The 21,940-nt window shown below is 45.7% G+C and overlaps 1 protein-coding gene across 3 annotated transcripts in view; it reads right to left on the reverse strand.

The window, feature by feature from the left end:
- The window catches only part of Map2k5 (mitogen-activated protein kinase kinase 5), a 219,138-nt gene that overhangs the window by 22,941 nt on the left and 174,257 nt on the right, over window positions 1–21,940 (reverse strand). For all 3 annotated transcript variants that reach the window (XM_029481666.1, XM_029481665.1, XM_021172645.1), the window contains 2 exons: window positions 11,274–11,335; window positions 8,268–8,313 (listed from right to left, as the gene is read on the reverse strand). In XM_029481666.1, the coding sequence (XP_029337526.1) occupies window positions 8,268–8,313; window positions 11,274–11,335 (108 nt within the window). The remainder of the gene's footprint in view (window positions 1–8,267; window positions 8,314–11,273; window positions 11,336–21,940) is intronic.

A 21,940-nucleotide genomic window follows, 5' to 3' on the forward strand; every position in this document is an offset into this window, starting at 1 on the left:
AAGAGCTTGCTAACTGTCCTTAGTATGTTGAAAAGTGTAGGTGCCCCCAGCACTCACATGGCCCCTGATTACCCAAGGTGCCCTTTGTGTCAACCAAGAGGACCCCCAGTCTCCGAGAGGAGACCCCCTGTCCTTCTTCAGCGTCCTTTACCTGCCTCATTGAAGCCCTGGTCAGCCCCTTTTCTTTTGGTATTTCTGGTTAATGAATGCTCTGACTACTGACATAGTGGAATAGAGATCATCTCACTTTGCCAAGCGCACTTCACCTTTCACAGTTATCAGAAGGTCTGTGTCTCACAGTGAAGACACTTGTGTGAATCCCAAAGTCACACCGGGGTCTGAGTGCAGAAGGGACCAAAATCCAGCATCCCTTCATTCTTTGAAAGGGACTGTGCAGATGTCTGATTTATCATAACTTTGATTAATTAGAATAACCGACCAAAGTATCTGAAAATGTAATTACAGATGGGTTCAGGCAAACAGAAATGCTACCAGTGACAATTTAATTTAGAGGAGTTAAAGAAGTTAGCATCTCTTTGCAAGTAATTAAATGTTTAAACAGGTTTTTCTGGAGCAGTTTGCTGTTTATTGGCCCCCAAACATCCCCCCACCCCCATACACAGAGCCTTCACAGAGAAATGAGACGCCTTATGTTTGCAGCTGGGCTCAGGGGGAGCAAACATCCAAAACTCATTGTGCTTATGGCTGCCTGAACCCTCCCCTAAGGCCGATGTCTGCTTCTTGTAGACCCCACCCCGCTGTGGGTTTACTGTTTACAGTGGTTCCTAAGCAAACTGTGACGTTCCCATCCCAAGCTGAGCCCCAGGTTGCTTCTTAGGAACACAAAAACCAAACTGGGGGAAGTGCTCACACAGGATGCCCTGTTCTAGAGTGCACAGGGCCATGCACGGGGGAAATGTGCAGAATGACAGGCGTTATTAGAACCTACAGAGAAAACCCATGTTTTTAAACAGTTACCGAAGCAGGACAGTAACAGCATAAAGACAATTTCTGTGCCAGCTTGTTTTTCTGAGATTCTCTCTCACTGAACGGCGAGAACAGATAATCACTATTAGTAAATCAAACTCCTCTGCAATATCCAGCTGTGCCTCACGCATTTACATACAGATAGAATGGGTATATGTTTTTAATATGTATGGGATCCGTACTTTTCCCACAGCCGAAGTGCGTGTTGCAAAGGAGGAGGAGAATGGGTTCAGATCAGCATGAGATAATAAAGTGGCCTCGATAAAGTATTAGCGAGCGATTGATCTCAAACCGGGACGCTGCTTTCTTCTGACCTGATTACTTACTATGCATAGATTCCATTAAATAGAGCTTAGACACGGGAAGCTCCAGGAAATGCTCTAAATGCATAGAAGGAAGGATCGCCACGCTGAACCCAGACTGTAACTGTGTGGGTGCCTGTGGCCCTCACCCGCCCGTTCCTGAGCTGTGACCCTCATTGGGGACAGGCTGGGAGGTTAAAGGGTTGCCTGACAGCTGGTGGGAGCCTGGCAAATCCCACGGGGAGGGAGGATGCTTCCTTTCCCTCCCCCACACCAAGTGCCCTCCCCGGGAGTGACTGCCTCCTCCTGAGCTGCTTGTCTGGCCCTGACAGGAAGCTGGAAAGAGCAGAATGCCAAGGTAGCCTGGGAGCTGAACAATCACTGAGGGTCATGGTCCCTTTGAAAAACTGGTGACAACTATGAATTCCTCTTTTCATGGAAAGAAAAAAATGCAAATCTCCACATGCCACACAGGATTCTGCATGTAATTTTGGGCTCTTCACAGATTTCCCTGGTCAACGGCCCCTGAGGTGGCACATCTCCGGACTTTACAGGTGAAGATATCGAAGTGCAAAGGGCAGGCCGTTTCTTTGGGGTGATACAGGGAAGGGCTGTGGCTCAGGTCCTTGTTAAGTCCCAGGCTGACCTTTGCTACCACAGAACCTAACGGGAGACAGTGCCTCACATACAATGTTTGTGGTTTGCAGATGCAAGCTGTTTACACAGCAACACTCTGCATTCTAGCTTCTTAAACATTTAAACAGACAATTTATATAGCAAAATAAGACCAGAACACCCATCTCACGTTGCTTTTCTGTACTCGAGTTTAAGGATCCAATGTAATATTTTGTCTCTTCTAATCTGATCTTTGACATGATGGAAACACTTCTCCACTGCCTTTGTAGTGTGTCCCCCTTTCAAATCCCACCATCTTTTTGGCTGGCAGAAGCTGACTGTGGCTGTCTGAAGCCTGCTGAAGGGTCTGTCTTGCACCTCCACAGTGTCTACTGCCTGGAAACGTTTTGTCGAGGTTTCCTGGCTACAGAGGTCAGGGTGCATCATGTGGTTCTTCAGTCGTGGGATCAAGATTGCAGGAGCAGAGAGACCTGGGGCCGTGTCTGATTGCCTGGCACGGCAGCATGCTGAGGACTCACGGCTGCCTGCATGGCTGGCTTTACTTCCTGAGGCTTAAAGCCGACTCCTGATTTCTGGTTTAGGCTCCTGATGCCTGAAGAAATCTGATGGCTCTCAGCACAAGTGACTTCCCTACAGTTGAGCAGGAAGTACATTTCAAGAGCCATCTTTTCAAGGACAGAGGTCTACACACAGGGTTTAGTGCTGCTTTGATAGAGAGGCAATGTTTTTAGAGCAACCCTGGAGTCCCTGCTGTAGAAGAGGAATTCTTCTAGTGACTGCCCAGCTGGTGATCCACTGCCCATGTGACCTCCACCTTTGAGGGTCTAGAATTCTATTAGGCCAAGGTCAAGGGGTTTCTGATTCAGCAGGCATTAGCTCAGTGGCTCTCAGCCTTCCTTATTCTGTGACCTTTACTACAGTCCCTTATGCTGTGGTGACCCACAACCATAAGATTATTTTCATTGCTATTTCAGAACTGTAATTTTGCTACTGTTATGAATCATAATGTAAATACCTGTGTTTTTTGATGGTCTCAGGTGACCCCTATGAAAGAATCATTTGACCCCCCAAAGGTGTCTCCACCCACAAGGGTGCTTTTCCTGTTCTGTCTTCTTTGCCTAGAATGGTCCCTTGAAAATTAATACAGTTCAACCTGTCCTTCAAAGGGGCTTTCCATACACTGCCCTCTCCACATAGCATGTCCCCTACCCACACAAGTCTACGTTGTTCCTGTAAAACTATTGCTTCATTCTAGCTGGGCACCTGGCCTGTACCCAGCAATGTGTGGTTTACTGCCCTTTAAAGCAGCTATTGGGTCAAGCACAGGACTCTGCTCATAGGGGTCCTTAAATATATCAATCCGATTATTCAGCAGGTTCTATGTCTCATAAGAGGGTGTGGAAGTTAATGATGAAAACTCTGAGTGTCTTATTATCTGTGTGTTGTATGTGTGTGTGTTATGTATTATCTGTGTATCTGTGTGTGTATGTGTTATCACCTGTGTGTGAGTGTGCCTAGCCCTTGGAGGCCAGGGATCCACACTGGATGGCCTCCTCTTTTTCATCCTATCTTATTGTTTAAGACAGGGTCTTGAAGTGAAAAATTCTAGTTTCTTTGGAAAGTCAGTTATGTCAAATGACGTTTGGTCGGGGCACACAGGTGAGAGGATGTCTTGCTGAGGCAAATGTGAGAGAATGTTTTCCTGAAGCAGACACAGGTGAAAGGATGTTTGGATATAGCAAACACATGAAAGGGCCTGTGATGAAGGAGTATAAACATGACCCCGCAGACTGTGGGAGAGGAGCACTGGCTACTTCATCATCCTTGGCTTGTTCTCCCTCACTATTCTTTGCTAACAACTCTCATGTATTGGTTTGCTTTACATAGCTTTGTTGAGCTCAACATTGAGAGAAACTCACCCAACGAGAACCTCACTCGTGAGGTTCCTGTGGCTGCCTGCCGCTTCTGCAGCCTCCGCTGGGTGGCCAGCCTGGTGTATTCTCCAGGCTTGAACTACAGCTGTTGGTTCCTGCCTGGTATCTGCCTGCCTAGAGGCCTGGTCTGCAGCTGCTGAGTCACATTTGGTGTTTGCAATGGGACTGAACTGCTGTCAAAGAAGACCAAGCTAACACCCAAAGAACTACTGCTGAGCAGGCCCACTTCCCCGTATCCTAATAACTCCTCTCTCCCACGGCTTCTGCTGGGTGCTGGGCTAGAGGAGAGGTTGAACCCTTATTAAAGTAGATTGCAAACAATTTATGCTTCCAGGGTCTCTCAAGGGACCTGGAGCTCATCAGGTGGCGGCCAGAGAGCCCCTCCTAGCATCCTCTTGTTCCCACTTCCAGCACCGGGATTATAGGTACATGCCATGGCCTGCTTTTAAATTTTACTTAGATATTTTTACTTGTATATGGTGTGTTTGTGTGGGGTGTGTATGTGTGCATGAGTGTGGGGATCAGAGAAGGACATCGGCTGTCTTCCTCTATTACTCCTTTGAGACAGGGTCTCTCACTTGAAACTCTCCTTTTTAGGTAGGCTGGCCGGTCGGCCAGTGGGCCAGTGATCTCCTGACACCTGGCTAGGGATCTGAACTCAAGTACTCATACAAACACAGTGAGCTCTTTAATTGCTGCCTGCCTTTCTTTTAAAAAGATTTCTTTTATAAAATTAAACTTATGTGTATGGATGCATTTCCTGTGTGTATGTCTGTGTATTACTTTCATGTCTGGTGCCCTCAGGGGTCGGAAGAGGGCACTGGCTCCCCTAGAACCAGAGTTACAGATGGTTTGTGAGCCACCATGTGGATGCTGGGAATTGAACCTGGCTGGGTTCTCTGAAAGAGCAGTGTGGTCTTAACCACTGAGCCACCTCTCCAGCGACTACGTACGTATGTATGTATGTATCATTGTGAGTTTATGTGCATCACATTCATGCAGGTGCCTACAGAGATTAGAGGGTGTTGGATCCTGTCTCTGGAGTTATGGGCAGTCGTGAATTGTCTGATATTAGGTTGGGAACTGACCTGGGTCCTCTAAGAGCAGTACACACTCTTAGCTGCTGAGCCATCTCCTGAGTACTGGAATTACAGCTATGGAGAAGCAACATGCCTAGTTTGAGTCCTGTCCACCAGAAAACTATGCCAACCATATTGCTTTTAGCCCTTAACATGCAAGCATTATGAAAATTCCTTGGTCCAGCTTCCTAAGACTTTTGCTTAGGGCATAAAACCAGCTATGTGCAAAACAACAGAGTAGAACTTAGTAGCTACACACTGAACTGTATTCTGAACCTGAGTGTTCTTTTTTGTTTGTTTGTTTGTTTGTTTGTTTTTTTCCAGACAGGGTTTCTATGTGTAGCCCTGGCTGTCTTGGAACTCACTTTGTAGACCAGGCTGGCCTCGAACTCAGAAATCCGCCTGCCTCTGCCTCCCGAGTGCTGGGACTAAAGGCGTGCGCCACCACGCCCGGCTTGAACCTGAGATTTTAATGGTCTGAATTAAACCTTGAGTTTCACATTTACTCTCCAGAATGACATGAATAACAATTTTAAAGCTGTATATTGGGTACCTGAGTCTGTAAAGTCATTCTACAAACACAGAGAGAGTCTGACACTGTTATGTGCATGGCCAGGTCCTGGGTCCCGGTGATCTGGCCTATCCATCTGAATTCATCATGATTTAGGCAGGGCCATGTGGGTTCCATCTGGAGCTCCATTTCCATCTGGAGTTCATGTGAGTTTCCCAAAGGCTGATTTGATAACTTTCGTATTTCCACAGGCTTCATCTTTGATTTTCTTCCTGTGACTTGGAGTGTTGGACCCATAGGGAAATTTTTGATAATTCTGTGGGACCCACAGCTGACACAGCTCAGGTCCAAGCCTCTGGTACCCTGCTGGCTGGAGTTCCTGTGCTTGAGACATAAACTGCGTGCTCTCTCCCTCCCCTTGCCCCCATTTTCCCAAAAGGAGCATGCTTGCACCACAGTGACAATGGGAGATGGGCTCTACAGTCCTTGCACTCCTGCTGAGGCCCGTGACTTCAGGTGGGAGCATCATCATAGGCCACAGGCAGAGAGGGTAAAGGAATAATCAAAGCCATTCATATGTTACAAGGAACAAAGACCTGGTTCCTTAAGATAGGACTCAGGCTCAAGATAAGGGGCAGCCCACGATTTTTCCAACTCCCTCTGGGTCCAGTTTTTACTCAGAAGCAGCCAGGGAGGTCCTGTCCTGCTGACCCCTGCACAGGACTCCCTATCACTTGTTACCTCTTCACCAATAAGGGTGAGCCTCACCTCCACTATACCTCGGGATAAATTCTGCCAAAATCTTAATGGTGAGTACAAGAGAAACTTAAGTACAGGACAGTGCTTCCTGTGAGTATGTTTTTTTCTTTATTTCTTAAAAATATATTTGTTGGGCTGGGGAGATGGCTCAGCGGTTAAGAGCACTGACTGCTCTTCCAGAGGACCTGAGTTCAATTCCCAGCAACCGCATGGTGGCTCACAACCATCTGTAATGGGATCTGATGCATTCTTCTAGTGTGTGTCTGTAGACAGCTGCAGTATACTCATATAAATAATAAATAAATAAATCTTTAAAAAATATATTTGTTAATTAATAAGGTAGGGTAGCAAAGTGGTAAGTGCCCACTTTCGAGCCTTGTCCTCATGACGGTGCCGCCTTCCTCAGGGGTGTTTCTTACTTACACACACATCCACATGCATTTATGAGTGCACACATGATCTGCAGGTGTCTTATTTATAAGTGACCAACTCACTGCAGCATCAAATATGCACTTACACACGGCTATCTATTTTATGAAACCCTACTTCTTTGTTTTAGTAGCTGAGCTCTCCAGTCATAGCACAATGATGACCCAGGTAAATGAGTCTCTGTTTCTAGAGCCTGCTCCAGGCTTTCTCAGTTGTGACTAACTGCAAGAACTCCCAAACCATCAGAGACCAAAACAAACGAAACCCAATAACAAACAGACAACAAAGCCCCCCAAACCACTTAAAGAGCAAACCAACAAAACCCCCACCCCTCATCTTTAGTCTGTCCATGAAACCCACAGATACTAAGTTCAGAGGTTTTGGGGATGAGTTTTTAACTTGAAGCTTTTAGGGGAAGTGAGAGCTAGCCTAGTGTGCCTTGAATGAGCAATGCACTGCAGGTGACACCAGAGGCGCATGCATGCGTTGTGTGAGGGCGGACTCTGTGGCTCACAGAAGGCTGGTGCTTAGAAGGAAATCCCACCATGGGTGAGTTGCACCTTGTTTAACAAGGCTGAGGCTGGCTCTGAGGGCCTCACCTGGCAATGGGAAGCAACACTCAAGTACCAGGTAGTGCAGGCTAAACTCACTGCTCCTAATGCTCCATCCCAGCACCGCTCTAACAGCTTGCACTGTCAGATCACACTCAGCTGGAATGAATGACCATTTGGGAATTGAAAGGGAGCATCTCTGTTCCTTTCCCTGCTCACTGCAAACTATCATTTGCAATCAAAGCAACCTTGCCTTGGAGCTGGGGACAAAGCACCAGCCATCAGCAGGATCTGTTTCTGAGGAAAGAGCAGAGATTCTCACTACATTGATCTCATTTCACTCTACGTGAAACCAAGACAACCCCTCCCCACAACACACACACACACAGACACACAGACACACAGACGCACAGAGACACACACGATTCTCGAAGGACTGCCCTACACACTACAACTGTCTTGTTTCCTGGCTGGGACTTCTGAAAGGCAGCCCCAGCAAGTGTGACCCTTGGATGAAGCAGATGAAGAGAGATCTGCATGAAGCTTCAAAATGGTGGTTTTTTTTTTTTTTTTTTCAAACATGAAACTTAAATCCAAGGGTCTGAGCTTCAGAAATACCTACCCAGGGCTGGGGATCTGTCAGCAGGAGAGGGCTTGTTCAGTATTCATGAGACTCTAGTTTCAGGATCCAGCATGGAAAGAAAACAAAAACCCTACCCAATAAAGTAATGCTGACTTTCTAGCCTGTGGGTTTAAAAAAAAAATGTCCTGGTTTTAGGGAGGGTGGGACTGGGGACAGTGTTACGTATCACAGGCTGGCCTCACAATCCTTGTGTGGCTGAGGATAATCTTCAACTTTTGATCCTCCTGCTTCTACCTCTCAAATGCCACCATCACAGGTATGTGTCACCATGCTAGGTGGTCAGGTGCGATTGATGGATCCCAGGGCTCTGAGCATGCTAGGGCAAACGCTTTACCAAGTGGACCACAGCTGCAGCCCTTCATGTGGGGCTCTGCTGTAATGTCAACCATAAGCACGGAACTGGAGAACTCTAGTGCAGCAGAGAAGACTCACTCACCATCAGCTCCTCAGGCGCCGGTCTCTCCTTGGGCTGCTTCCTCATGCTGCAGGAGGAAGACAAAAGAGCCTCATTCATATGGTTTTTTTAATTCCAATATCTACTGTGGTTTCTGCTGAAAGTCTACAATCCACCAGCTCAATGCTTGTCCAAATTACTAACACATGGTTCCTGTCTTATGCTGGCCTTGAATCAATCTCTTATTAAAATTACTGTTGAGGGAGTTGGAGAGATGACTCGGCAGTTAAGAGTACCGACTATTCTTCCAGAGGTCCTGAGTTCAATTCCCAGCAACCACATGGTGGCTCACAACCATCTGTAATGAGATCTGATGTCCTCTTCTGGTGTGTCTAAAGAGAGCTACAGTGTACTCACATACATAAAATACTGTAACTTTATTTTTTAAAGATTTATTTATTTTATGGGTGTTTTGCCCACATGCAGGTATGTGTAGCTCGTGTGTGCCTGAGCCCACAGAGGTCAGATCCCGTGGGATTGGAGTTACAGGCAGTTGGGAAGTACTTACTACGTGGCTGCTGGGAACTGGACTCAGATCCTCTGCAGGATCAAGTGCTCCTCAGCACCGAGCCACGCCCCTGGCCCTGTAATCCTGTTTGTGAAATCATTGTGAAAGGAGCAGCGACATTCTCGTCCTGACTCAGCTGTCAGCTTATTTCAATCTTACATTCAGGGAATTATATAGTTCTATTTTGGTCTTTGGGAAGGCACGTGAGAAAACACTCCTTGGTTCTGGCATTCAATGCCGAGCTATAAATAAAGGGCAGAAGTGCAGACAATACTACGGGCCACAGATGGCTCCCGACACGTCCTCTTGACTTGCACTTATTTTAGCTAAAATGCAAGGTGATAATTCATTTCACAGCTACAAGACAGTTAGGCTTATTTACGCCCCTTAAAGAACCACATTCCTCATGCAAACTGTTTCTTGACTTCCCTTCAATAGCTATAATTAGTAGCAGTTGCCTCTACCTCGCTATTCGATGAAGGACCAAAAATGGTACAGAGGTGAGTGTGGGCAGCTCCTTACCTGTGGCCATGTGCATTTGTGAGGTGAAGTCATGGAAAGAGATTGCTGCATTTGCTGACAGTATTTTTTTTAAAATAGATTTAATGATTGTTTGGTAACCAAGAAATATACCGAAGACCCATTAATGACAAACATCGAGGCCTTTTCCTTCCTTGTAAATTATCAATGCCGTATCTGTTAGCAAGTGACTCAGGCTGTGTGGACAGTGGAGTCCATAACAGTCCTGACCTGACATCCCACAGTAGCTGTATCTCTTGGGAAAACACGGCTACTACCCACCATCACTTCTGTATTGGCTGACATCTGTGGAGGTGGTAAGGAAGCCTCATGCACTGTTCTCCTGTTTGCCCAGTCTGCCCCACCTCCAGGCTGGTCTCAGACCACACAGAGAGCACACAGATGTTGGAAACCCATCCTCTCTGCAATGCCCCGGACCTGGGCTCCAGGCAGCCTGGCACAGCAGGCTGATCCTCAGTTTCTGCATAAAGTGGGGCGTGATAGACTTCTGAGTGTTTTCAGGAATTACATGTATTGGAAATTAAGAGGTTAATCTGTTTCTGGACAAGGGCTCTATCAAACAGTTTTAACGAGCTTCAAGAGCTCATGGGTCCAGTGTTTAATTAATAAGCATTTGCCCCCAGTATGGCACGCTTTGGAAACAAAAGATTAGTTTTTAAAAGCTACAGAATATGATGTAAGTATTTTAAGTAAATAGAAACAATTACAATTTTTAGATCGGGGGAAATTTTCTTCCTCATTTTTTTCTGGTGGAATATAAACTGTACGAGACATTTTCATTAAGAGGTAACATATTACACTCAGTCAAAAAGGTGATAAAGCTTGACATTTATATTAAGGAATATTTCTTGGTTTCACTTTTGTGTAGCCATCAGATGGATCATGTGGGGGAGGGGACAGTGCACAGCCATTCCAGTGGAGCAAGGACTCTGCTGCGGCCCACCCCACCTTGTACTGCCCCAGAGCAAGGCTTCTGGCAGAGGCTCCTGTGTACCTTGCGAGGAAGGGGAATGGAGGGAGAGGAGCTGGGGAGTTACAGAGTTTCAGAATGTTAGGTGTGTCTTGCCTCCTCCTCTGAAGATCACCATTCCAGTGTCCCTAATTGCCTCACCTCTCTGGGGTAATTCCCCATGCTGGGGTGAGCCAGAGGGCAGTAGAGCAACTGGCCTCCTGAGGCCATGCCACAGAGGTCCAGCAGGACTGGGGAGAAGGTGAAAGGGCTAATAAAAGAAAGATGTGTCCTGTCAGGAGGAAAACTGCAGAAGGCTGGAAAAGAACCCTGGGTTGAAAATTGTTTCTTTAGGGTAAAACGGTGAGGCCGGTGAGGTCGGAAGGCCGTGCCTCGAGGCTCCAATGCCCACTCCTGCATTTCCTCCGTGTCCGTCCAGGGTTGGAGAGGGCTTAACAAAGGGCTCTGAAATACCAAACTTGACTGAGATTTGACTAAATTGTGTTTAAAATACACATGAAGATAAATCATTTACTGGGAATCACATGAATTAATGTACTACTGCTTTTGTAAGTAACGGCAGTTTTATGGATGAACTGAGGTTACATTAACAAAAAAGCTTCATAGGGGCTACAAAATGATGTATTTTGGGGGAAGAAAAATCAAAGAGGCTTCTCAGTTTATTAAGACGGGGGGGGGGGCACCTCTAAATTATGTTCACAATCCTGTGTGTAAGTAACATTTACATAATTTAAACAATTCCTTGGCTTTGTTGCCCTAGCTGCCCAAGGCCCCTGAAGTCCCTCCCATCTCCAAAAGGAAGCAGGGAGAGTCACAAGGTCTCTGAGAGCCTTGGAGTTAATGGCATGTATCATTTACATTGAGGGCACAGGGGTTTGTAAAAGGGGGTGTGAGTGTGGGGGTGGTGGGGTGGTAGGGGTGGTGGGGTGGGGGTGGGATGTAGGGGGCTTGGGGTGGGGGTGGTGCTCACCACTGAGTGATGAAATGTACAAACGGCTCCGAGAACTCTCCAAGCGGAAGGACCGGCGAATCCTGGGAGGGAGGAGGAAACAGTCACCCAAAGTCACAGACTGCTTTTTTTCTTCCTCTTCCACCCACCGAGGAGGAGCTGGAATGGCATAAGGCCTCATCCAATTAAAAGGACTGGCTGAACCCTCCTCCACACAGTGAGGTAAAGATGCCAAATTTCAAGGCACACACATTTTATGATGGTGAGAAACAGAGAGCAGAGAGGGAGGGGTGGGGGGAAAAGGACAATGATAGCCACGGGGTAGGAAGGAAGGTAGGGAAAGTGTAAATGAGAAATTAATGATTATTTAAGTAACACACAAATGGTCTTGTAATTAACAAAGAGCCGGGAAATTATTCTTGTTTTGACCTTTGTTTCTTTTCCTGGGTTTGCTGTTTATCTACACCTTCCTGTTATTTACATTTTATTTGTATATTTCACTGCTCTTATCTGCTTGCCCCTTGCTGTATATTTATTTGCATTGTGTTTTCTGCTTGCTTATTTATTTGTTTTAATTTAAAGACGGACACTTTGTAGGGTAAGTTGTTTCCTAAGAAGGAATTTCATCCGTTCTGACAGTCTGGGCCAACTGTTGTGTCAGGAAGCCCGTGAATTGGGGACATAATGAGAAACTCCCACCTCCATGACCAGACAAAAAAATCAGGGGTTGCATTAGGAGCAACTCAGAAAGAGCAGGAAGCTACACAGCGACAAATGACTGAGCTTCGTGACCCAGGGAGAGACCCCCATTGCCATTCGCAGAGGAAGGCTTTAAGAATTTAGGAGTTTTTCCACGAGTGACAGAGAGCGCTGCTGTGTTTATAGCGTGGCAGCTCAGGATGTAATGAAATTACACTGCAGAGTACTTCAACAGTCATCTCATTAGGCCTACAGTTGGAACAAGAGAGTCACATAAAGTAGGCAGCTGCAAATGACTCTGTTCTCATCCATTCTCATTTGCTATTAAAAATACCTTTCGGCGCCTCTTTCCCTCCCTGACACCCCTACACAAAGTGCCCTGCAAAGTATGATACATGCACCTATTTAAATTAACAAAGGAATGACTTATTTTAATCTCACTGCGCTTTGGAGTGCTTTGGCCATTTGGATGAGCAATATATCATTACATACAACCTTCCAGCGCTGCAGGCTAGGAACTCAGAGTATGCAGCATTTGGTGGGAGCCAAACAATTTCTCTAGCACACAACTGTGTCAAATGCATGCATGTATTCATTATGGAGAACGAGAGGAAATAGCTTTGATGTAGTGGAAAGCAGAAGAAGATAAGGCACCTCTGCACTCCGAGTGTCATTATCAATGGTGGCAGATAGACACAACCGCACAGCCTCCTATGTGATTAGTAAATATACATATAATTGCTGTGGCCAATTATCAGAAAAATGAGATCGGTAATTACAAGACAGAAAATTAACTAGAACTCTTATTAAGGCTTTGTTTCCAATTCAAACACTTTGGAAACTGCTGGAAAATACAATTAAATCAAAAGGAACTGAGGGGGCCAAGGCCGCCAAAAAAAAAAAAAAAAGAAAAAAAAAAGTGTGCGTGAGAAGGTGAGCACGGTCCATCTTGGCTTTTGCATGTGTGCACTGAATTTATTCATCCAATGATAGCAAAAGGGGAGGGGACGGCGGCGGCCGCCGTTCCAAATTTGAAATTGTCACCAGTAGAGGAAACCTTCCAGGAGGACAGAAAACAAAGGACAGGGGTGAGAAATAAAACCTCCTCAGCTTCAGAGCACCACTCACAGGCAACGCCCAGAGCAGGGTGAAGCAGTTACTCAAAGGGCGCAAGACCCACAGTAACAAGACCAGACCTCAGCAACACCTCTGTAACATGGCCACAGAAGCCCCATTGGTTTGAAAAGCAAAAATAAAGCTTGGTATCAATTTAAGACCTGGTCTGTTCTGAGGAAAGCCACCTATCATCTTCTCTCTCTCTCTCTCTCTCTCTCTCTCTCTCTCTCTCTCTTTCCTGGGTCAAGAACTGACATTTTAGCTGGGCATGGTGGCACAAACTTTCAGTCCCAGTGTGTAGAAGGCAAGATGGTTCTCCCGAGTTCGAGGACAACCTGGTCTACATAGTAATTTCCTAAACAGTCAGGACTACATAGTGATATACTGGCCCCAAAAAATTAAAAAAAGAAAAAGAAAAAAGAAAACTCAGAAATGACAGTTTTGCATCTTCAACAGCTGTGAGTGAGAAGGCAGGTAAAAGCTGAGGATGCAAACTTTACAAATTCTCATCTGTGAAGAAGCACCGTCTCTGCATGGGCCTTTTCTTTCTTAGATGTGCTTGTAGGGCCAACTGTCTGAGTGGCCATTGCTTAACTGACTTACAAGGTCTTTTTCTCTGGAGGCCTGGCTGGCCCTGAACTCAAAGAGATCTTCCTGCCTCTGCGTCATGAGTGCCGGGATTAAAGGCGTGCAGAGCCACATTCTACCCAGTAGTTGCTTTCCAACTCAGTATTGAGGAAAATAAAGCTTGATATCTTAATGTGGCTGAATATTTACCAAGACGGTTAAACTTCTGGACTGGATTTCTACAAAGATCTTGTATAAAGCATGATGCTAATGTAGCCTTTGCTGCAAGGTGGGATGTCAAGAAAAAGTCACTTATGACTCAGAGACCTGGCAGCCTGAGGAAGGGGTCACTTTAACACAGCAGAAGGAAAATGAGACATGTAGCATCTTATGTGGATATTTAATTTTATTTAAGACCTAATATTATGGCCTGTTACATGTCTCATATTATAAAACTATGGAACACCGGGTGGTAGACGTGAATAATTTATTTTACTTCTGACAACAGCAGCCCATGTTGACTTTGGAGAGCCGCAGAGAGCAGATTCTCATCTCAGTGGGGGCTAGAAGAAATCACTCATCAGAGATGTGTGGGGGACAATCTAATCTCAAGTGCACGCCATCAGATATTTCTTTTTCATTTTAAAACCCACATCTCTTGCATGCTTCAAGGAGACCTATTCTGAGAATCAGAGGGCTGGCTAGAGGGTGGTGGAGAAAACAGGCAAGGCTGACCCTGGAGACTTCGTGTTCCACAGAAGCAGCTGTTAACATACAAGAGAGCAGCGTGCTAACAGTCTGCCAACAGTCATACTGCTGAAGAGATGCTTTCAAGAGCATGAATAATAAGAATAATAAGAATAAGAATAAGAAGTAGTAGTAATAGGCAGTAGTAGTAGTTTGTATAGCTCAGGATGAGAAAGGCCTCTAAGAACAGGTCTATCTTGTTATTTTGTTCAAAGTTTAGGGAAGGAGCAAGGACACATACTAAAAATTAGGCTCTGGCTTCCTGAGGGTCCACCGGAAGGGGAAGCATCTCAGCATCGTGGGACTGACGGGGACTGGGGACTGAGACCCACTGAGGGGTGGGGTGAGGAGTCAGAGACTCCAGTAAAGCACATGTTGCTACATCCAAATGTCCTCTGGGAACAGGGCTCGGGCAAGAAGAAGACATGCATTTGGAAACAGACATGTTGACTGAGGAAGCCGGTACTCTAAATGTCTCAAGTTCTGGTGGAAACTGGGAAGAATGGGTAGTGGTGGAGCACGCCTTTAGTCCCAGCACTCGGGAGGCAGAGACAGGTGGATTTCTGAGTTCAAGGCCAGCCTGGTCTACAAAGTGAGTTCCAGGACAGCCAAGGCTACACAGAGAAACCCTGTCTTGGTGGGGAGCGGGGAAGAATGGGTCATAGAAGCCTTTAGGCCCTGGGTTCTGGATGTTACCCCGAGGGCTTTCTTGTAAACATCTAAGCAGGAAGGTCTGGACTGCAGGAGCGGGCACAACCTAAGCCAAAACATTTAACCTGAGATTGAATCCCAAAACAACTTTAGAATCCTGCTAAGGACCACAAACTGGATCCTGCCACCGAGCAGGTAACTGCTAAATGACTGACAGCAGCCACCACGAGGCATTTCAGTAAGCAGTTCTCAGCATACAGGGGTGGCATGTGTGTGTGTGTGTGTGTGTGTGTGTGTGTGTGTATGTCTGCCAATCTCAGAGGCTTCATAACTATCTGGTCAGCCCTTCTGCTGAACAACCAAACACGGGCAGGCCGCACACCAGAACAGCGAAGGACACTGGGAACAAAGTTTGAATGACGCCTTTGCCTTGTGAGTAATGAACAGTTCAGAGAGGTCAACCCATTACAACCCAAACTGTTTAATTATTAATTATGCACAATCTCTGAGCAAAGGGACAAGTCTGGAATGTTTAATGTGTGCTAACTTCAACTGGACTCTCTCTCTGGGTATTTTGTTATTAGCACTTGTCAGCAAGGTACTCAGGCATTAAAACAAAGGCAAGCAGCAGAAAATCGTGTATGTGTGTGTGATCGTGTGTACCTGCATACTAACTGAGGTGGAAGAACTACAGTTGCTGCCAGATCACACAGTTAAGTCTTCCAATGAGCAAACTTGTGACCGACTACAAGGGCAGGAAGGGCAGATATTCCATATACAGAAAGCACAAATAAGAAAAGGCTTTTGAGGCAACCGAAGAGGGGGTCACTTTTGTAAAAGAATATCCGGTTTGAAAACCATGTTTCTTGGCTTTAAGGATCACCATATGGCTGGAATCGGAATGCTTTTCCAGAGGTTTGGTTCCCAGCACTGCACGCTCACAACTGCCTGCAACCCCAACTCCAGGGGATCTGATGCCCTCTTCTGTCCTCCATGGGCACTGCACTCATATGCATCCACCTACATGCAGACATGCACACACATGCATACAATTTAAAAAGTAAAAATAAATCTTTGAAAGGACCTGTACATTAATTTTTACCTCCTGTCCCCACAAATAATCACGTGTCTGAATAAGGTCAGGGCCCACATCTGTGTGTGCTCATGTTGGAGTCCTGGTTGCTTTACTGTGTTTGACTTATGGGAGTTTTAAGTGGGAAGTAGGGATCTTTATTCTCTCCAACTGCATGAGAATCTAAAACCATATTAGGTGAGAACTCTCAAAAAGAAAAAACTATTTTAAAAAAAACTCGCAGGAAGCTGAAATTCTTAGACCCTGGCGTTGTCACAACTGGCAAGGTTGAGGCATCTTTAAGACATATTTCTGAGGACTTCAGCTTTATGTTCACTCAGAAGTAAAGACAACAATGGACTTTTACAACAATGTGGTGGTTAATTCAGAGTACATCCAAATGGAAAATTACGTATTTCTCAGTCACATGATAGTTTTCTCAAGTGAGCACCTACCACATCAAAGACGGTGAGGCTGGCTCTGTGGGATGACTGACAGGGTATCAGGGAATGGCAGCCGTGAGCCTTTGCTCTTCACCTGTCCTCTCCGCTCACTGCAGGAGCACATGCGGCATTAACACCATGACCATTTCTATTTGTACAAAACCAGGTATCCCTCCAAACAAGGATTGTAGTTTACTGACATATGGGAGACAGAGGGGTAACTAAACAATCTTGGGCTATTGACTTTGTGAGTCCTATGATCAATGTTAAAATGCAGTAAAATCTTCTAATGGGGGAGGGGCTGGAGAGATGGTTCAGTGGTACACAAGGATCAAGACTCAAGTTCAGAGCCCTGCACCCACAGGTGTGTTTCTGCAAATACCTATAACCAAACACCAAGGGGAATAGACACAGGGTGATCATTAGGGCTGGCTGCTGTCAGCCGGGCTAAAGAATGAGAGACCCTGCCTTAAAGGAAGAAGGTAGAGTGACAGAGGACTCCTGACCAGACCGACCTCTGAGTTCAGCACATGCATCTGGTCATGTGTGTACACATGTGTACACATATGTGCCTGTCCCCTCCTTCCTCACACACATGCGCAAAAGAGGACGCTCTCGAAGCTGTTATTTTATTTTACTTTATTTTTTGAGACAGGGTCTCTCTTCAGAGCCCTGGCTCTCCTGGAACTCACTATGTAGACTAGGCTAGACTTGAACTAAAGGTATGTGCTATCACGTTTGGCCTGCTTTCTAAGTTTTAAAATAGCCCATTTTAAGATACATTGATGCTATAGTACCAAGCCAGTAAGTAGTTAACATTAAAGAATCACATGAAGCCAACACCGAATCACATTCTATATTTTCATGGTAAGTCTTTTAATTCAAATCTGATGTTCCTGTGGCTTGGCCCAAACATATCTGGTCTTAGGTCCTGTGGTTCATACTAATTATCACAGCAATCTTAGATCACTCCATTTCTACTCGTGGTGCTGGGGTCAAGGGTGATTTGTAATTTCAGAGTCGTCAGGTCAGGCAGAAGAGGCTGTCAAATCCCAAATTGGTTTTTGAGCCTCACTGTTCATTCCCTATGGTGGCCATCTCTGTGAGACAACTGGCAGATTCACAGGCCAAGTCTGTGTTCTCCAGGAGAGGAAACCTAGTTGGTCTAGAAATGAAAATCCAGGGCCAGGGATGGAACCCAGCTTGTACAGTATTTGCCTAGTGTGCAGCGAGCCCGGGGCTATTATCCACAGCATGGTGGAAAACTGGGTGTGGTGGTGCAAGCCTGCAACCCAGCACTTGGGAGGGAGGGGCAGAAGCTCAAGGCCATTCTTGGCCACTTAGGAGGTTTAAGATCAACCTGGAATATAGGACTCTGTCTTTAATAAATAAAAATCCAACAGCAAAAGAGAAAATTAGACTTCTCCCCACTTTTTGTTATACACATATATGCTAGTCTATAAACCAAAAACTTCCTGTGCAGTAGGTATTGAGGTCTTGGGTGGGTAGGCTCAACAGGTAAGAGGGCTTGCTATGCAATGTAATATCCTGAGTTCAAATCCCAAGAACCCAAACAAAAAGTAGTATGTGATCACATGTGCTGTACTCACAGCCCTGTGTGTGTGTGTGTGTGTGTGTGTGTGTGGTGGTGGTGGGGGGGGCAGAGGATCAGTGGGATTTGCTGGCCACCAGTTTCCCTCTGTGTTCATTGAATGACCATGTCACAAGGGAATAAGGTAAGGAATGACAGAGCAGGACATCCAGTGACGTCTTGTGGCCTCTGTGCTTATGTAGGTATGTGTACCCACATACATGTGTACCTTACATAAATACACACACATAAAAAAGAAGACAGTGTTATGGAGGATAATGGGAAATTAGTAAGTTTTAGTATTTTAACAGTCCTTCAGGTTTGGATCTGTACACGTCTTTGGTTATGACTGCCAGGAGAGAGGAGAAAGGTAGGGACAGAGGTACAAGTGGTTAGCTGGTTAGCTGCTCTGTTACAGACATGAGCCATGCTTCAGCAGAGACCGCCAGACACAGAGCTTATTTAAGAGCATTGCCACTTCATGACCCAAAGTGCGCTCTTTATTCCATGCTGAGATGAACTTGCCCAATCCAGGGAGTGTTCTGAGGCCAGCACTGGTGCGGGAGCGAGGCTCTGCATTACCAAGGCTGTGAAGATATCAGCAGAGAGGATGGCCTCTCGTGGCTCAGCTGGAGCCCTGAGCCCTCCTCCACCCACCCCACTCTACACTGGGCCTGAGTGGAGGTAGTGAAGGATGAGTCAATTTCTACCCGGGGTCACTCCATATCTGGGGTTGCCAGATGTGACAAATTACACGTGTGGGCATTTTGGTGTGAAGTTCTGTCTGCTGGTCTGGCCTGACAGTAGCAGTTCATTTAACTTGTCTCAGATGGACCTGGAACCAGGGGCTAAAGGCTTGAATTCTCACTATGGAAACACCCACCCTGCTCATAAACCCTTCAGTCAAGGGAACCAGCTGTTAGCCAAGAGAACACCACCACCAGATGGTTTATAAAAACCCACACCGTACAAATGAATAGGACCAAAGGAATCTGTCTCTAGGTAATTGAAACTGACATCACAGATATCTTTTCAGTTACATACATTTTAGAAGTTCCTCAATATTATGGTGAAAAAAGAGAAAGATGTTTGCCATCAATGTCACGATGAACCCAACTCAGTTACTATACTTATTTTGCTATCATTACAAGATTTACATAAAGACTTTCTAGACATGGCAAAGATCGGGTGTTTTAGAAATTCTTTGAAAACAGAAGTGGAAAGTGAGTTTGTCTTCTCAACTGTATCTGAGGTAGCACCTTTCCCAAAGCCAACAAGCATCCTTTTCTCTTTTAATTTTGGGTTCTTGCTACTCTTAAACTACAGGGAGCAGCATTATTTAGAGGTACCTGCGTGAACCCCCTGCACACAGTCACAAAGCTTCCTTTCCTGCAGCTTAGGCACACCCGCAACAGCATACTTGGCCACATCGCAATGGGGTTTCATTTACAAAGTACAGCCCACTACTGTCCTTACTCTCTGCAGCGTCCCGATGCATTTCATAAAAACACTGCTGCGGATAATCAAGCGTGACCACTGACATGCACAAGATTGAGTTTTAGGGACCATTAAATGGGCTCGCCCTCGTGGGAAGCCTCCCGCTCAGGCTGCTCTAGAGGTAATTATTCAGCGACTCCTACCTGTGGTTCCCCTTGTTCCCATATAGTCTTTGAATTCCATACACTGCTAAGGTCAGGCTCCTTTTTCCTCATGAAAAGTCCAGCTACACATGTTGGAGCCAGGACCCACATTATCATGCAAATACTCGGAACTGGCATTTATTTCACCAGGTTCTCGCTGCAGAAGAGCTGATTAAAAGCTGTCTCAGATGGAAGCTGTCTCAGAAGCTAGAGTAAGCAAAAACAGGAGAGAAAAATAGCCCTCACGGTTCCGAAATGGAGGTCTAACCCCTCTTTGCACAAAGATACCTGATCCACACATACACTGCTCAACTGCAAGAACCTGGCAGGTCTGTGTCCTGAAAACTCAACAAGCCAGAACACCATCAAGTCAGACTCAGAATTCGCGGCAAAACCAGAGTCGGCGTCGCCACACCGTGTGTCCCCCTGAATGCTCACCCGACTGTTAGAGTAATTACTGCCATTTGCCACCTGCATTGTGAGCTATGGATATGGGGACAGCAGCACCTGGTGACTTATGGTGAAGGAGCTTGGGCGGAGTCTGCTTACATTTTAGGCTGAACCCAAAGGCCCATCAGCTACAATAGCAAGCTTAGGATTGTATGTAAAACTGTGCCACACTTGGTTCCATAGAATAATTAACAGGGAGGGAATTTAAAGCTGGCTGAAGGAGACACTGCATCGGTTCAAAATTAGTTACTATGAGAGGAACAAAGGCGGGGGAAGAGGGAGAGGATATGAAACAAAACAAAACAAAACTACACACTGTGAAATGAGTAAGTTCAGTTAGAATGTTCACCAGGATTTGGAAAATCATAATGCCATCTGCTACTCTGGACCTCAGAACATCAGGGATCTCGGGGGCCCAGACGCTTCCATTTCCAGGAGGAAGGAAGACGGCAGCCTCATTCTGGAATGGGGGCCATCACCCAAGCCGACCAGTCTGTGGTCTCTATTGAGGACATTTCGCCTCTCATACGATCATCTCCCCTGGTTTAGGGAAAACTAACAGCAGGCAGGACCATTACAGCAACTGACCCTGGCAACCAGCGTGGGTTCAGGGTGTGAAGGTCCCATCATGGCGGATTAAATGAGCACTGTCCTACGGCTGGGTAAGACTTCACAATAGCGCAACACATGTTAAATGGCAGCAGCCAAAACTGGCCCCATCGGGCAACTGCCCATTCACACGATGCTATTCACAGGCCTCTGCCACCACGAAATTAATTCATTAATAATACATCAGGTTTCGTGGACAATTCAAAGAAACCACACAAAGCTTATGCATCCTGTCGGGTCTAAAGAGGCAGACCCTCCCTCCCAAATATCCATGAAATCAAAATCACAGCGATAGAAAAAGAAAAATATGGAGAAAATCTCTCAATTGAATTTGCCCAGTGCTGAAAAAAATTGAAAAAACCACAGATTTTTAACATAGTTAGTAAGACACGATCTTATATAACTGTGTTTTAAAAATTATTTTTCTTCCATCAAGTGACTTTGAACATCTTTCAGACTATCAGAGAGAGGAAAAAAAATTCTCTTACATTGTTCTCCTGTAACATTTTAAAACTCATTTCTTTCTTATTCCTCCCTCCCATGAACTCATAAATATGAATTAAATATAATTATAAGTGAACAGCACATTAACTTTTGGATTACTGCTGTGTTTTTGTAGAATGTTAATGTCATTTCTAAAGAAACAGTTATTGTCAATAGAAGAATGTAATTACTAATGGAATCTAGCCTTAACCTATTTGCAATCTTCAAACCAGCCAAACTGCATTAATTTAAACACACTGGACGTTTCAAAGGAGGTATTAGGTCTCCAAAGACTGCCTCACATAAAAGGAATATTGGGTTTCAGGTTTCCCATGATATATATTCCCATCACCATAAGACACAGGCCTAGTTAATACACGGCTGGAGGACAGGACCACTGTGTGCATCCAGGAGCACTGGCTTTCCCAGTTTCCGAGGCTGCCACCATTAACCCACTGCAATACCAGAGATAAACTCCATCAGATAGCTTCCCGTTTGTCAGGGAGGGTGGGCCACACATAGCCAAAAATGTTGCCTGTGTAGCCAAGAAGCTTAGTGAGCCTGTCTAGGAATGCTTCGTTCTGCAGAGACTGGATCTTGCCTGGTTCTTCCCTTTCCTC

The sequence above is a fragment of the Mus caroli genome, chromosome 9, assembly GCF_900094665.2.
Source record: "Mus caroli chromosome 9, CAROLI_EIJ_v1.1, whole genome shotgun sequence".
In the NCBI taxonomy this organism is placed as follows: domain Eukaryota; kingdom Metazoa; phylum Chordata; class Mammalia; order Rodentia; family Muridae; genus Mus; species Mus caroli.